Source organism: Ammospiza caudacuta, chromosome 2 (assembly GCF_027887145.1).
Source record: "Ammospiza caudacuta isolate bAmmCau1 chromosome 2, bAmmCau1.pri, whole genome shotgun sequence".
NCBI classification, from domain to species: Eukaryota; Metazoa; Chordata; class Aves; order Passeriformes; family Passerellidae; genus Ammospiza; species Ammospiza caudacuta.
The window spans coordinates 120,529,549-120,547,104 of record NC_080594.1 but is presented as its reverse complement, the minus strand read 5'-3'; the positions used below and the strand labels follow the sequence as shown (position 1 = coordinate 120,547,104).

The window sequence follows — 17,556 nt, the reverse complement described above, 5'->3', positions numbered from 1 at the left end:
CAAACACAAATAAAGCCCAGAATGCACCAAAGGCAGGTCCCTGCAGCATCCTTGGGGTCCCATCCCAGGATTTTCTGTTTTCACACAGGAACAACCCCCGGACCCCACTGCAATTTCTGATTAAACATTGAAAAATAAACAACATTTTAAAAGCTATAGAAGCAAAAAAAAACCCAGAAGCATTAAAAGTACTGTCACAATTCAATATATGTATTTGCTTCATTGTTTTTTAATTATTTCCTTCATCTTCAGTTCTCCTCACCTTCAGTTAAAACACCAAGAAATATTACTTATTAATAATCAATATTATTTATAAATTAAAACCTGAATAAACCACTGAATGAACTGCTGCAGCAATAACCTGACACAGAATTAAACTTTTGGGGCTAAAATGACTTTATCATTTAATCCTGCTCTGCATGGGACAGATCAGTGACTGCTGATAATAATAATTAAAAAATAAATTAAAAAGTGACTGCTGAAAATAATAAATAAAAAAATAAATCAAAAAGTGACTGCTGATAATAATAAATAAAAATAAATTAAGAAGTGACTGCTGATAATAATAAATAAAAATAAATTAAAATGTGACGGCTGATAATAATAAATAAAAATAAATTAAGAAGTGACTGCTGATAATAATAAATAAAAATAAATTAAGAAGTGACTGCTGATAATAATAAATAAAAAATAAAAGTGACTGCTGATAATAATAAATAAAAAATGCCCAGATGTGCATTTTGGAACATTTTGGTTCATCCTGGGTGCAGCCCTGGCTGGGCTCTGGTGCTGCCCAAGGTGCATCTATGGAGGCTTTAAAAAATATTTATTAAAAGATTTATTACATTTTATTTTAATAAACTATCAAAATTTATGATTAAATTATTAATTTCTTATAGTATTATAACATAATAATATATAATCTGTTATGTGGTGTCATAATAATTTATCACTAAATTATTATTTAGTCTTTATAATTTAAATAAATAATAAGACTAAATAATAAATAATATTATTTTAAATAAATAAATACATAAATTCCTAAATAATAATATATAAATAATATTATTTATAAATGTTTATGCCATTTATAAACATGATTTATATATTATAAATAATATTTTTTTTTAATAATAAATCCCTGCTCCAGCTCAGCCTTCCTAAGGATTTCAGCAACATTTTCCTCAATTTCCCTTTGGTTTTCCAGGAAAATGAAATTGTGAATTCTGGGATCTTCCCTCCACACTCTGAGCTCTGGATAGCAGGGAAATCTTTTTTTTAATATTTCCAACAATATTTTTATCTCCAATATTGAAATCTCCAATATTTTGTTAATATCTGCAACCTCAAACCCATCCATGGCAATTTTCCAACACTGCTTTTCCAGGTTCAGGTATTTTATTCTATTTTTGGTATTTTTGAGGCACCCAACAACCACCTTGTGCAGCAAGAGTTATTCAAATATTTAAATAAATATATAAATATTATCTATTTCCATTTTTATCTTTACCTATAAAAGTTTGTTTGAAGTACTGATCAGCAAAAAATCGACAAAAAATTGACCAAAAAAAAATCGGGGTTAAAAGGACCAAAAAAACCCAGGAAAGGGGAGAAATTCCTGTGGGAAAAATTTGAATGAAATTCTGATTTTTGGACCTAAAAATTGGCAAAATATTCCCAAATATCCAAAAAAAAAATCCCCAAAATTTTCTGAGGACTCCAAGGAGTGGATTTTTGACGCAGCAGTAACGGTGACACAGAAATGATTATTTTGGAGACAGAAGGTCCCGGTGTGGCACAAACCTCAAATCACTCGCACAAGTTCCATTGAAAACCTCACAGTGGAAGAATTCTCATTTTTCCGGAGTGGTTTTAGGGTTCAAAGCAAATCCAGATTATTGAGAGGGGACTGAAAGCACCCTCTGAACCCTGAGATTTACTGGGAAACCAGAAGCATTCAAATCTAGAAACAGCCACAAAAATTGAGATTTTTTAATTTTTTTTGGAAACCAGAAGCATTCAAATCTAGAAACAGCCACAAAAATAGATTTTTTTTCTTTTTTTTTTGGAAACCAGAAGAATTCAAATCTAGAAACAGCCACAAACATTGAGATTTTTTGGGGTTTTTTTGGAAACCAGAAGCATTCAAATCTAGAAACAGCCACAAAAATTGAGATTTTTTTGGTTTTTTGGAAACCAGAAGCATTCAAATGTAGAAACAGCCACAAAAAAATTGAGATTTATTTTCTTTGGAAACCAGAAGCATTAAATCTAGAAACAGCCACAAAAATTGAGATTTTTTTTTTTTTTGGAAACCAGAAGCATTCAAATCTAGAAACAGCCACAAAATTGAGATTTATTTTTTTTTTTGGGAACCAGAAGCATTCAAATCTAGAAACAGCCACAAAAATTGAGATTGATTTTCTTTGGAAACCAGAAGCATTCAAATGTAGAAACAGCCACAAAAATTGAGATTGATCTTCTTTGGAAACCAGAAGCATTCAAATCTAGAAACAGCCACAAACATTGAGATTGATTTTCTTTTTTTGGAAACCAGAAGCATTCAAATCTAGAAACAGCCACAAAAATTGAGATTTTTTTGGTTTTTTGGAAAGCAGAAGCATTCAAATGTAGAAACAGCCACAAAAATTGAGATTGATTTTTTTTTTTTTTTTTTTGGCAGAGAAAGAATGAAAACCCTCAAAACAGATGCAGGTGCCAATAATTCATTTTATATTCCCATGAGGGAAACTTGGCCAAAATCAGGGCTGTGGTGAAAAAATCTCTAAATGTAAAACCACTTTTTTATTTTTATAGCAATCAGCTTTTAAACTGTTTTGGTTTTAATCTAAGGAGCTTCAAAAAGGTGAGGTAAAGGGATTCCAAGGCAGGAAGAGATTAGCAGGAAATTCAGATTCTTCAGTATTTCCTCAATATTTCCTCAATATTTCCTCAATATCTCTTCAATGTTTCCTTAATATTTGCTTAATATTTCTTCAATATTTCCTCAATATTTCTTCAATATCTCTTCAATATTTCCTCAATATTTCCTCAACATTGCCTCAAAATTTCCTTAATATTTCTTCAATATTTCCTTAATATTTCTTCAATATTTTTTCAATATTTCCTCAATATTTCCTCAATATTTCTTCAATATTTCCTTAATATTTCCTCAATATCTCTTCAATATTTCCTCAAGATTCCCTTAATATTTCTTCAATATTTCCTCAATATATCTTCAATATTTCTTCAATTTCTTCAATATTTCCTCAACATTGCCTCAAAATTTCCTTAATATTTCCTTAATATTTCTTCAATATTTCCTTAATATTTCCTCAATATTTCCTTAATATTTCCTCAATATTTCTTCAATATTTCCTCAATATTTCCTTAATATTTCCTCAAGATTTCCTCAAGATTTCAAGATTTCTTCAAAATTTCCTCAATATCTCTTCAATATTTCCTCAATATTTCTTCAATATTTCCTCAATATCTCTTCAATATTTGCTTGATATTTCCTCAGTATTTCTTCAATATTTCCTCAGTATTTCCTCAAAATTTCCTCAGTATTTCCTCAACATTTCCTTAATATTTCCTCAACATTGCCTCAAAATTTCCTTAATATTTCCTTAATATTTCTTCAATATTTCCTTAATATTTCCTCAATGGTTCTTCAATATTTCTTCAATATTTCCTCAATATATCTTCAATATTTCCTCAAGATTTCAAGATTTCTTCAAAATTTCCTCAATATCTCTTCAATATTTGCTTAATATTTCCTTACTATTTCTTCAATATTTCCTCAATATTTCCTCAATATCTCTTCAATATTTCTTCAATATTTCCTCAACATTTCCTCAATATTTCCTCAACATTTCCTCAACATTTCAGTTTTCCAGGGAAGTTTTCCCAGAGAAAAGCTGTTCCACGGCAGAACTGCCTGCTCTCAGTTTCTCTGTGAATTTACGTTGTTAATTATGGAAAATTTGCTGCTGCGTTCATTAATTTGCAGAAATGAGCAGATTAAGGTAATTATCACACAGCCATTCAAGGCAGAAGCGACTTTCCCAGCAGAGCCACCATGGAAATAGGACAAAACGTGGTGTGAAATATGGAGACAGGTTCAAAATCTGATTTTTAAACGCCGAAAACGTCCCCAAGCGCCACATCCAGCGCCCCTGAACGCGCTGGGATGGAAACTGCAGCGCTCAAACCCCAGCGACATTTCCATGGAATTTCAGGGAAAATTGTCCCAGCCCGAATCTCTGCCAGCCCTAAAGCCAGAGATTTTCAGAGAAATTCAGTTTTTACAGGAACAATTGGTGCCGCTCTCGGCCCTCAGAGAAGGGAAATGCAAACTGGATTTGGGGTTTGGTTAGGGTTGGCATTCAATGTGTGAGACAGGATTTTATGCTTATTAGTTTTTATTTATATCACAGTTATTATAATTTATTTATATTTAAACTGTGAGTTTTACAGTATTTTATTGCAATTTGGTTGGTTTTTTCATAAGGATTTTAAGGATAAATTAATTAAGAAATGATGCTTGAAGAGGAAATGCAAACTGGATTTGGGGTTTGGTTAGGGTTGGCATTCAATGTGTGGGATGGGATTTTTATTTATTAGTTTTTATTTATATTACAGTTTCCCAAACTGTGAATGTTACAGTATTTGATTTTCATAAATTAGAGCTGTATTCCTATAAGGGTTTTGAGGAGAAATTGTTTCATTAAGAAATGATATTAAGGGGAAATGGAAACTGGATTTGGGGTTTGGTTAAGGTTGGGATTCAATGTGTGAGATGGGATTTGTTGTTTATTAGTTTTTATTTATATTACAGTTTCCCAAACTGTGAGCTTTATAGTATTTCATTTCCATAAATTACAAATGGAGCTGTATTTTTATAAAGGTTTTCAGGATAAATTGTTTCATTAAGAAATTATACTTTGAGGGGAAATGGAAACTGGATTTGGGTTTTGTTTTGTTAAGGTTGGGATTCAATGTGTGAGATGGGATTTTATGCTTATTAGTTTTTATTTATATCACAGTTATTATAATTTATTTATATTTAAAACTGTGAGTTTTACAGTATTTTATTGCAATTTGGTTGGTTTTTTCATAAGGATTTTAAGGATAAATTAATTAAGAAATGATGCTTGAAGAGGAAATGCAAACTGGATTTGGGGTTTGGTTAGGGTTGGGATTCAATGTGCGAGATGGGATTTTTTATTTATTAGTTTTTATTTATATTACAGTTTCCCAAACTGTGAGTTTTATAGTATTTTATTTCCATAAATTACAAATGGAGCTGTATTTTTATAAAGGTTTTCAGGATAAATTGTTTCATTATGATACTTTGAGGGGAAATGGAAACTGGTTTTGGGTTTTGTTTAGGTTGGCATTCAATGTGTGAGACAGGATTTTATGCTTATTAGTTTTTATTTATATCACAGTTATTATAATTTATTTATATTTAAAACTGTGAGTTTTACAGTATTTTATTTTCATAAATTACCAATGCAATTTGGTTGGTTTTTTCATAAGGATTTTAAGGATAAATTAATTAAGAAATGATGCTTGAAGAGGAAATGCAAACTGGATTTGGGGTTTGGTTAGGGTTGGGATTCAATGTGTGGGATGGGACTTTTTATTTATTAGTTTTTATTTATATTACAGTTTCCCAAACTGTGAGTTTTATAGTATTTCATTTCCATAAATTACAAATGGAGCTGTATTTTTATAAAGGTTTTCAGGATAAATTGTTTCATTATGATACTTTGAGGGGAAATGGAAACTGGCTTTGGGTTTTGTTTTGTTAAGGTTGGCATTCAATGTGTGAGATGGGATTTTATGCTTATTAGTTTTTATTTATATCACAGTTATTATAATTTATTTATATTTAAACTGTGAGTTTTACAGTATTTTATTGCAATTTGGTTGGTTTTTTCGTAAGGGTTTTAAGGATAAATTAATTAAGAAATGATGCTTGAAGAGGAAATGCAAACGGGATTTGGGGTTTGGTTAGGGTTGGCATTCAATGTGTGGGATGGGATTTTTTATTTATTAGTTTTTATTTATATTACAGTTTCCCAAACTGTGAGTGTTACAGTATTTGATTTTCATAAATTAGAGCTGTATTCCTATAAGGGTTTTGAGGAGAAATTGTTTCATTAAGAAATGATATTAAGGGGAAATGGAAACTGGATTTGGGGTTTGGTTAGGGTTGGGATTCAATGTGTGAGATGGGATTTGTTGTTTATTAGTTTTTATTTATATTACAGTTTCCCAAACTGTGAGTTTTATAGTATTTTATTTCCATAAATTACAAATGGAGCTGTATTTTTATAAAGGTTTTCAGGATAAATTGTTTCATTATGATACTTTGTGGGGAAATGGAAACTGGTTTTGGGTTTTGTTTAGGTTGGCATTCAATGTGTGAGACAGGATTTTATGCTTATTAGTTTTTATTTATATCACAGTTATTATAATTTATTTATATTTAAAACTGTGAGTTTTACAGTATTTTATTTTCATAGATTACCAATGCAATTTGGTTGGTTTTTTCATAAGGATTTTAAGGATAAATTAATTAAGAAATGATGCTTGAAGAGGAAATGCAAACGGGATTTGGGGTTTGGTTAGGGTTGGGATTCAATGTGTGAGATGGGATTTTATGCTTATTAGTTTTTATTTATATCACAGTTATTATAATTTATTTATATTTAAACTGTGAGTTTTACAGTATTTTATTGCAATTTGGTTGGTTTTTTCATAAGGATTTTAAGGATAAATTAATTAAGAAATGATGCTTGAAGAGGAAATGCAAACTGGATTTGGGGTTTGGTTAGGGTTGGCATTCAATGTGTGGGATGGGATTTTTTATTTATTAGTTTTTATTTATATTACAGTTTCCCAAACTGTGAATGTTACAGTATTTGATTTTCATAAATTAGAGCTGTATTCCTATAAGGGTTTTGAGGAGAAATTGTTTCATTAAGAAATGATATTAAGGGGAAATGGAAACTGGATTTGGGGTTTGGTTAAGGTTGGGATTCAATGTGTGAGATGGGATTTTGTGTTTATTGGTTTTTATTTATATCACAGTTATTATAATTATTTCTATTTAAAACTGGGAGTTCTATAGAATTTTATTTTCATTAATTAAAAATTGAGCTGTATTTTTGTATGGGTTTTAAGGATAAATTGTTTCATTAAGAAATGATTCTAAGGGAAAATGGAAACTGGATTTGGGGTTTTTGGTTAAGGTTGGCATTAAATGTGTGAGATGGGATTTTGTGTTTATTGGTTTTTATTTATATCACAGTTATTATATTATAATTTATATTTAAAACTGAGTTTTATAGTATTTTATTTTCATTAATTACAAATGCAGGGGTTTTATAAAGATTTTAAGGATAAATTGTGTCATTAAGAAATGCTACTTTAAGGGGAAATGCAAACTGGATTTGGGGTTTTTTTGTTAAGGTTGGGACTAAATGTGTGAGATGGGATATTTTATTTATATCACAGTTATTATATTACTTATATTTAAAACTGTGAGTTTGACAGCATTTTATTTTCATTAATTGTAATGGAATTGTATTTTTATAAAGATTTAAGGAGAAATTGTTTCATTAAGAAATGATGCTTGCAGGGGAAATGGAAAATGGCTTTGGGTTTTTTGTTAAGGCTGGGATTAAATGTGTGAGATGGGATTTTTTATTTATTGGCTTTTATTTAGATCACAGTTATTATATTGTAATTATTTCTATTTAAACTGTGAGTTTTATAGAATTTTATTTTCATTAATTAAAAATGGAGCTGTATTTTTATAAGGATTTTAAGGATAAATTGTTTAATTAAGAAATGACACTTTTAAGGGGAAATGGAAAATGGTTTTGGGGTTTTGGTTAAGGTTGGGATTCAATGTGTGAGATGGGATTTTTTTATTTATTAGTTTTTATTTATATCACAGTTATTACATTATAATCTTAATTTATATTTAAAACTGTGAGTTTTATAGTATTTTATTTTCATTAATTACAAATGCAATTTGGTTTTTTTTATAAGGGCTTTAAGGATAAATTGTTTAATTAAGAAATGACACTTTAAGGGGAAATGGAAACTGGATTTGGGGTTTTTTGGTTAAGGTTGGGATTAAATGTGTGGGATGGGATTTTTTATTTATTAGTTTTTATTTATATTACAGTTTCCCAAACTCTGAATGTTATAGTATTTTATTTCCAAAAATTAAAAATGAAGTTGTATTTTTATAAGGGTTTTCAGGATAAATTGTTTAATTAAGAAATGATATTTAAATTATTTTCACTTTTAACTTGATTACTAACTACTTGTGGTTTGTAATGTGGAATTTTAATTTAATTACACAATATTACTTATAAAGAAGGATTAGTTTTTGCTTTAAAACTTTTCCCTTGTTTGATATATATTATTATATATTAAAACTTATTTAAACGACATTAAAATTTGACACATCCCTGGGGATGAGCCAGGGAAATGTTTCACCTGCTTGGATCTGAGAGCACAAATTCCTCAAAAAAAACAGCTCCTAAAAATGGAATATCACATGAAAAGGATGGAAAACCACAAAAACCCAATTGGAAATTATTTACTGATACATTTTCTTAAATAAATGAGTACACAGGAACAGTTTTAAAAATGAAATTCAAGAATTCCAATTCCTCAAGCACACAGCCAACACTGAAGTTACAGATCCAAAGTGGAAATCAGGTTCAGAAAATCCCAATTTTTCCAATGTAATTTGCCAAGTTGAAGATGAGAAGAAAGGGTTTTATCTGTGGTAATTTCCTGTACTTCAATAAAAGGAAAAAATCCAGAACCTAAAGGAATTCCTGACTGTGATTTGGATAACTCGAGAGGAAGCGCTTGGGTAAATTGAATTTTTTACTCTGGAAGGTTTTGGGGCTGGCATTAAGAACCTGGGCATGAAGAATTTTTATTTCTTCTAAGAATGAATTGTCATTTAACAAAATGAACAGGAAGGTCAGGGTTTAAGAGACGGCCCACAAACCATTTAAAACTTCTGGTTTCTCAACTGGGATTATCAACACCTCAATAAAAAATATTGAAAAACTGAAAAGGAGGAAGAGGAGGAAAATCCAAGCAGCGCTTGCAGTACAATCCTTGATTTGGGAGGGACAGAATAGAAACAGTCACAGCGCCTGTCTTGTCTCACCTTTGATTGGATCAACCTCCTCAAAGAGGGCAATCCAGGATTATTGAGGGGCCCTCTGAGGGGGAAAATCCCATTTCAATGGAGAGAAAAAATCCCATTTCAATGGAGAGAAAAAATCCCATTTCAATGGAGAGAAAAAATGCCATTTAAATGGAGAGAAAAAATCCCATTTCAATGGAGAGAAAAAATTCCCATTTAACTGCAGAGAAAAAAATCCCATTTCAATGGAGAGAAAAAATTCTCATTCCAATGGAGAGAAAAAATTCCCATTTAACTGCAGAGAAAAAATTCCATTTAAATGGAGAGAAAAATTCCCATTTAACTGCAGAGAAAAAATTCCCATTTAACTGCAGAGAAAAATTCCATTTAACTGCAGAGAAAAATTCCCATTTAAATGGAGAGAAAAATTCCCATTTAACTGCAGAGAAAAAATTCCCATTTAACTGCAGAGAAAAAATTCCCATTTAACTGCAGAGAAAAAATTCCCATTTAAATGGAGAGAAAAATTCCCATTTCAATGGAGAGAAAAATTCCCATTTAACTGCAAGGAAAAGGTGTTTTAGGAGTGTTCCATCTGCTGGGAAAAGCAGAGTGTTCACAGAGTGGAACCAACCAAACACAGCAAAATTCAGAATATTTACAAACACTGAGCGTGGGGATCCCTTGATCAGCACCACATTCCACAGCTCTGCTGCACAAGTTGGGATTTTCTGGGCACATTCTGCACCAAACCAAAGGGATTTTCTTAAAGTTCACCCCCTAAGCAAGTGCAGCTTTTAAAATGACCTTGGAATCCCTCCCAGGTGGTTCAGTGACATTTCAGTGTGACCACATCACCTCACACACCTGAGGGACAAAACTCCTGCATTCCTGGGACACCAGAAGCACCAAAAGCTCTGCAAAACTGGATAAACCATGGCACATTGCAGTATTTTCCTCATTTTTAATAAAACTTTGTTTTTCTTATACCATCCAAATGCTGAGGGCACCTCTGACACCTCCAAAATCTGGGATTCAGCCTCAGGGCCTCGTTCCACTGTCCCTCTCTGCACCTGCCTGACACGTGGCCAACAAAATAAATTAAAAACGTGGCCAGTCCATGTGGGCTCCTAAAAATGTCATTTATTTCCAGCTTTCAAGAGTTATCAGCTCTTGCCAGCTCTGTCACTTGATCAAACGAAGCTAAATTATGTATTTCAGTGCTGAAATCCAGTGACCACACACCTAAACCGATTTTTCATCCATCAAAAGTCTGTGTGCACCTACCTTCCAAGGACCTCCACCTGCCTTACTTTTGAGTTTTGTGTTATTTCTAAAACTTTGAGACCTTTCTTCCCACCTGGAGACAGACATGTATTCAAGTTCAAGGCAGTTCTCCCATTCTTTACCTTAGAAATGTAATTTATGCAGGATCTGTGCATGGTGAAGACGACACAGTTTGTGCTGAGATGATGAGACTCAAATTCATTTGTCACCACTGCCCCATCTTTCATTTGTCACCACTGCCCCATCTTTCAAGTCCATTCTGTTTAATTCAAATCCGTTTAAAAACTAAGCACCTCCTCCAGTATGAAAGGGTTTGACAGCAAAAGCAAGAAAACAATAATAAAACCACAACATCGGGCGCACCAAACACAACCTTAAGCACAAAGCTCAGCCTAGGGGGTGCAGGGATTTTTGATTTCGTTTCTGTTTCATGCACAGCTTCACCCCGAAGGATGAAGGAATCAAAGGAATGAAGGTAAAACAGCTGCTGGTGTTGAAAGTCCCGTGGAATCACCGAGGTTTGGGCACCACGGAGCGCCAGCTGTGCCCCGTGGGCACCTTGTGCCCAGCCCAGAGCACTCAGTGCCACCTCCAGGGCACACCTGCAGGGATGGGCACTGCAGAACTCCCTGGGCAGCCCCTGCCAAGGCCTGAGCTCCCTTTCCATGGGCAAATTGCTGCTGCTGTCCCAGCTGAGCCTGCCCTGGCCCAGCCCGAGCCCGTTCCCTCCGCTCCCGGAGCCGAGCCCGGCCCCTCCTGGCTCCACCCTCGGAGCGGGCTCAGCTCAGCCCGGCTCGGCACCGAGGGGACGGGCGGGACACGCAGCCACAGCCTCGCCCCTCATTCCCCGCTCCCCGGAGGTTTCTCTCCTACAGAGACCCGCGGCAGCCCCGGCCCCGCAGCCCGCGCCCCCCTCCCGGCTCCCGGCCCGCCTCACCCGGCACGGGCCGTCCTGGAAGACGCGCGGGTCCAGGTTGCAGGCGATGGTGGCGGTGGGCAGATCGCGGAGCGCCACCGCCTCCATCTCGCGGTCAACGAAGCTCCACTCCGCGTCCGCCTCCTCTTCCTCCTCCTCCTCCCCTTCCTCCTCGTCTTCCCCGGGCGGCGGCGGCTGCTGGAGCGGCGGCTCCTCCATGGCCGGAGGCGAGCGGAGGCGGCAGCAGCGACGTCGCGAAGGCGGCTTCTCCCACCCCCCGCCCGCCATCTTGTTTCCTTCGCCCCCGCCCTGCAGCAGCCAATCAGAAGCCGCCGCCGCGCCCACCCTGGGCCGTGTCAGCCAATCGGAAGCCGCCGCCGCTGCGGCAACAGGTGGGGCGTGAGGCCACGTCCGCCATGTTGGGCGAGGGCAGCGCCGTGAGGGAGCGGCTGGGCTCCCACCCGCAAAATAAAATATATATGTATAAAATATACTATATTTACCGTCTGTACTGTGTATTTTGTATACATTGTGTATGTAATACACGTGCCTACTATATATAATATATTCTAGCTGAAAATTTATCACATACCATATTATTTACCGTATACCTTATTATTTACCACATAATATACCATATATTGTTATAATACCATATATTAATATAATATACCATATATATTATAATTATACTACCATATATATTATAATACCATACAATATTATACCATATCTAATTTACCATATAATTTACCATATAATATACATATATATATATATCCTATAGTGTATGTACTGTCTTTATAACATTTTGCTATATTATGTGTAATATAATATTAAAAAATATGCTGTGTATACTATGCTGTATGTCTATGCTAATACACAGTATATAATACATAAAAAGGTGCTTTATGTAACGATATACTCTGTGTATGTGGGAATATAAATAACATAGTGTATATAATACCTATAAAATTTGCTGTATATAATAATATACTGTATGTATATAGATATATATAAGTTTCTATATATAATACTTTATTATTGCTAGAGAGAGAAAGACATGAGCTCCATGTCCCATGCCTGGAAGTGTTCAAGGCCAGGTTGGATGGTCTATAAGATAAATATTAAATATTTATATAAAAATGCCACATGAATATAAAAATTCCTCACTCAAAGACTTACAAGTCAGCTGAAAATTGCCACTGTGTGTTATAATTCACTTATCTGCCTTAGGCACCAGCTGACCCAGCCTTGGTGGGCTTGGCTGGTTAGTCTGACCTAAGAGACCTGGACAAATATTTTTATTATATTTTTAATATAATGTGCCTGTATCTATATAAAATATCTTCTATAATATTACCCTTCCGTTTATTTTTATATATACTTAGCACCACCTTCCAGGAGAAGGCCCAAGCTTCAAAGGTCACAGAGTTTTATGAAGTTATTGCTTTTTATTAAGTTACCGTTTTTTATGAAGTTTTTTATTAAGTTATTTTCAAGAAGTTATTTTTATGAAGTTATTGTTTATGAAGTTTTTTATGAAGTTATTGTTTATGAAGATACTTTATGAAGTTACTTTATGAAGTTACTTTTTCTCAAGTTATTGTGACATTTGTGCATCTCCAAACATCCCACACCAAATTTCTTCAGCCTCTCTGACAGATTTGGAGTAATTTAAGTATTTTTCTGAGGGATAAGCTAAATAAAAGATGATTTTGTGCTCATTTGTGCTAATTGCCATAAAATCTTCGTCCTCTCAGATGCAGACAAATGGTCTCTTGAAAGAAAATAACTTCTCTGAGCAAGGCCAGGTGTTTAATGCTAAATCCAGCCAAAATAAAGCCAATTTTGACTTTTTTTTTTTTTTCCAGAGGTGTTTCACGACAGGGCTGGTGACACTTTCCCCTCTGAGGAGCATCTCTGGATTCTTTGCAGCCCCCTGGAGAAATCCCACCTGAGGAATTCCCACCTGAGATCTGCTGTTCCACAGAACTCAGAAAACCCAGAAGTAAAACCTGGCAGCAAGAAATCCCCGTCCCTGCAGCCTGGCAGGAAAACCCCCGGGAAATATTCACAATAACCACTTCAGGTGGCACATCTGAAGGGGAAAAGATGCCACTAATTGCATTTTATGTCATTAATTGTATTTTATGTAATTAATTGGAACTGAGATCTTGCCCTGCAGGGCTCCAGGACCAAAGGACCTCTCTGCCCTAAGATCTTCAAAGCTTTCAGCATTAATTCAACCACAGACGTGAGAAAAAATAAATATACCAAGCTGAATCTCCCTCATGTGAGATTTAATTTCCATCTTTTCTTTTTCCTAGAAAGGGAACGCGATGGTGCTTTTGGCTGGAAGAGGTGGCGAGAGAGGGGGAAAAACGGAATTTCCTGCAATGTTTGGGGCCAAAAAAAGGAATTTCCTGCAATGTTTGGGGCCGGTTTGAGTGTAAGTGAGGGTGATTAACGCTAATGATTGTGAAAAACGCCAATCACTTGTTTTTAAAATTGTTAAAGTTTAATAGTAATAAAGTGGTTATAAAAATAGTAACACAATTATGGTAATAACAATTTGGACAAATTGAATTAGGACGATATGAGACAATAAATACAAAGAGTTATGGATGTCTGGGTACCTTTTTCTGGGCAGCACAAGCCCGAAAAAGGCCCCACGTTAACAGAGGATTAACCCTTAACAACAATAACCTGTTGCATATTCATACAGCTCATCCATGGTGCATAAATTCCATTCAAACACAGGATTCTGTCTGGGCAGGGTCAGCTCCTTCCTCTGGATCCTGACGGCGCCTTCGGGCGGGAAGAAATTCATTTCTTCTGATAATGGAGCAATGAATTCTCTTTCTCGGAAAGATTCCGGTGTCCTGTGGCTGCTGTCTCACCGCAAGTCCTTTATTTTAAAAAAAGTATCTTACATAGCATCGTTTCTATTTGAACATTTCTTATAACCTAAAACTATATTTAACACACTACTTAAGAGAATGAATGCAGCATTACCTTCTAACACAACACATACAACATTCATTTGAATATTTGCGAAAAGCCAATCAGAAAATACGTGCATTTCTCACGTGATTAACGCTAATAATTAACGCTAATGATTAACGCCGGTGGTTTCCCGCGGGAAAGGGGCCGGGAGGGTTCCCGGCACGGACACCTCCATCTGGCGGCCGTGGAGCCCCGGCAGTGCCGAGGGAATTTCTCTGCTGGCGGCTGCCCCCAAAAATCCGCCTGCGGCTGCCTGCAATGCAATGAAACAGAATGGAACGAGAGAAAATTAAATAGAATAAAATAAAATTAAATAGAATAGAAAATAGAATCAAATAAAATGAAAAATAAAATAAAATTCAAAAATGAAATAGAAAATAAAATGTAAAAATGAAATATAAAATGAAATTTAAAAATGAAAAATCAAATAAAATATGAAATAAAAAAATTAAAATAAAAATTAAAATCAATAGAATAAAATCAATAGAATAAAATATAAAATGTAAAATATAAAATATAAAATATAAAATGTAAAATATAAAATGTAAAATATAAAATATAAAATGTAAAATATAAAATGTAAAATGTAAAATGTAAAATATAAAATGTAAAATATAAAATGGAAAATGGAAAATGTAAAATAGAAAATAGAAAACGTAAAATGTAAAATATAAAATGAAATAAAGTAAAATGGAATGAAATTAAATAGAATAAAATAAAAGTAAATAAAATATAAAATCAAATATAATATGAAATTAAATTAAACAAATTATAATAAAATATAATATCAAATAAAAATATAATGAAATAAAGTTAAAATAAAGAAACCAAAATGGAATTAAATAGAATTAAATAAAATATTAAATAAAATAGAATAAAATGAAATTAAATCAAATAGAATAGAATAGAATAGAATAAAAGGAAATAAAATAAAAATAAAATATAAAATATAAAATATATCAAATAAAATGAAATTAAAGATAATATAACATAATATAATATAATATAATATAATATAATATAATATAATATAATATAATATAATATAATATAATATAATATGATATAATGTAACGTAATATAATATAATATAATATATTTTAATGTAACGTAATATAATATACATAATGAAATAAAATGAAATTTTAAAAAATGAATAAAGGAAAATATAATATTAAATAAAATAGAATGAAATGAAATAGAAAAAAGAAATTAAATAAAATAGAATAAAATAAAAGGAAATTAAAAATGAAATTAAAATATAAAATGAAATAAAGTAAAATAGAATGAAATTAAATAGAATAAAATAAAAGTAAATAAAATATAAAATCAAATATAATATGAAATTAAATTAAACAAAATATAATAAAATATAATTTCAAATAAAAATATAATGAAATAAAGTTAAAATAAAGAAACCAAAATGGAATTAAATAGAATTAAATAAAATATTAAATAAAATAGAATAAAATGAAATGAAATCAAATAGAATAGAATAGAATAAAAGGAAATAAAATAAAAATAAAATATAAAATATAATATAAAATGAAATGAAAGATAATATAATATAACATAATATAATATAATATAATATAATATAATATAATATAATATAATATAATATAATATAATATAATATAATATAATACAATATAACATAATATAATGTAACGTATTATAATATACATAATGAAATAAAATGAAATTTTAAAAAAATGAATAAACTAAAATATAATATTAAAATAGAATGAAATGAAATAGAAAAAAGAAATTAAATAAAATAGAATAAAATAAAAGGAAATTAAATATGAAATTAAATTATAAAATGAAATAAAGTAAAATAGAATGAAATTAAATAGAATAAAATAAAAGTAAATAAAATATAAAATCAAATATAACATGAAATTAAATTAAACAAAATATAATAAAATATAATTTCAAATAAAAATATAATGAAATAAAGTTAAAATAAAGAAACCAAAATGGAATTAAATAGAATTAAATAAAATAATAAATAAAATAGAATAAAATGAAATTAAATCAAATATAATAGAATAGAATAAAAGAAAATAAAAATAAAATAAAATATAAAATATAATATAAAATGAAATGAAATATAATATAATATAATATAATATAATATAACATAATATAATATAACGTAACGTAATATAATATACATAATGAAATAAAATGAAATTTTAAAAAAATGAATAAACGAAAATATAATATTAAAATAGAATGAAATGAAATGAAATAGAAAAAAGAAATTAAATAAAATAGAATAAAATAAAAGGAAATTAAATATGAAATTAAATTATAAAATAAAATAAAATAGAATAAAATATTGATTATCATTCAACGGAGAAAGAATGAACATCACAGAACTATCGAGGGGAGAAGAAACCTTTAAGGTCACCCAGCAGCACCAAACGTTGTCCCCAAGGGCCACACCCAGACACGTCTGGGACACTCCCAGGGACAGGGACAGTGCCCCCAAGGCTCCCTGTGCGGCTCATCCCAAACCTCACCGCTCTGTCCATGAACGTTTTCCTAAAATCCAACCTCAACCTTCAGCTTGCGCATTTTGCTTTAAAAAGTCACGAGATATTTCCAGCTAATGCAGCTGCAAGTAGTGAATGTAAATGGTGAATTCCTTGAATGCTGTTGATAAAAACACCAGCAAATATTAAAATAGTGATCTATTCAAAAATAACTTAAAAAAAAAAAGAAAGAAAACAACAAAAAAAATTAGAAAATCTGGTGAACATTTTCCACCTGAAATCTGCTGTTCCACAGAATTCAACAAATTCAGAAGCAAAACCCAGCAGCAAGAAATTGCTGTCCCTGCAGCCTGTGTTGTTTCAAGATGAACATTTTCCTTAGGAAGAGGTCGGGACCAGGTGTGAAGCCCCTTTTAGCAGCTTTAGGAGGGAAAAAGCCACTCCTGAGATGTTTCCAGGGCTGGATGTGCTCAGCTGAGCACAAAGAATAGTGAGAGGCTCCAGCTCAGCTTGGAGCACCAGCAGAGTTCTGGTCACAGAGCAAGAACAAATGGCCCCAGTGATTAAACAGATTTCAGCAAGAAATTAAACATAACTTTAACATTTAGTATCAGAATAAACTGTTAAACGAGACTGGGGATTTC

General features: G+C 32.3%; 1 protein-coding gene across 2 annotated transcripts in view; it reads right to left on the bottom strand.

Moving 5' to 3' along the window:
- Window positions 1-11,637, bottom strand: part of RCAN1 (regulator of calcineurin 1) — a 49,661-nt gene extending 38,024 nt beyond the window's left edge. For both annotated transcript variants that reach the window (XM_058822631.1, XM_058822637.1), the window contains exon 1: window positions 11,421-11,637. In XM_058822631.1, the coding sequence (XP_058678614.1) occupies window positions 11,421-11,618 (198 nt within the window). In that variant the 5' untranslated portion in view covers window positions 11,619-11,637. The remainder of the gene's footprint in view (window positions 1-11,420) is intronic.
- Between the last annotated feature and the right edge of the window lie 5,919 nt (window positions 11,638-17,556).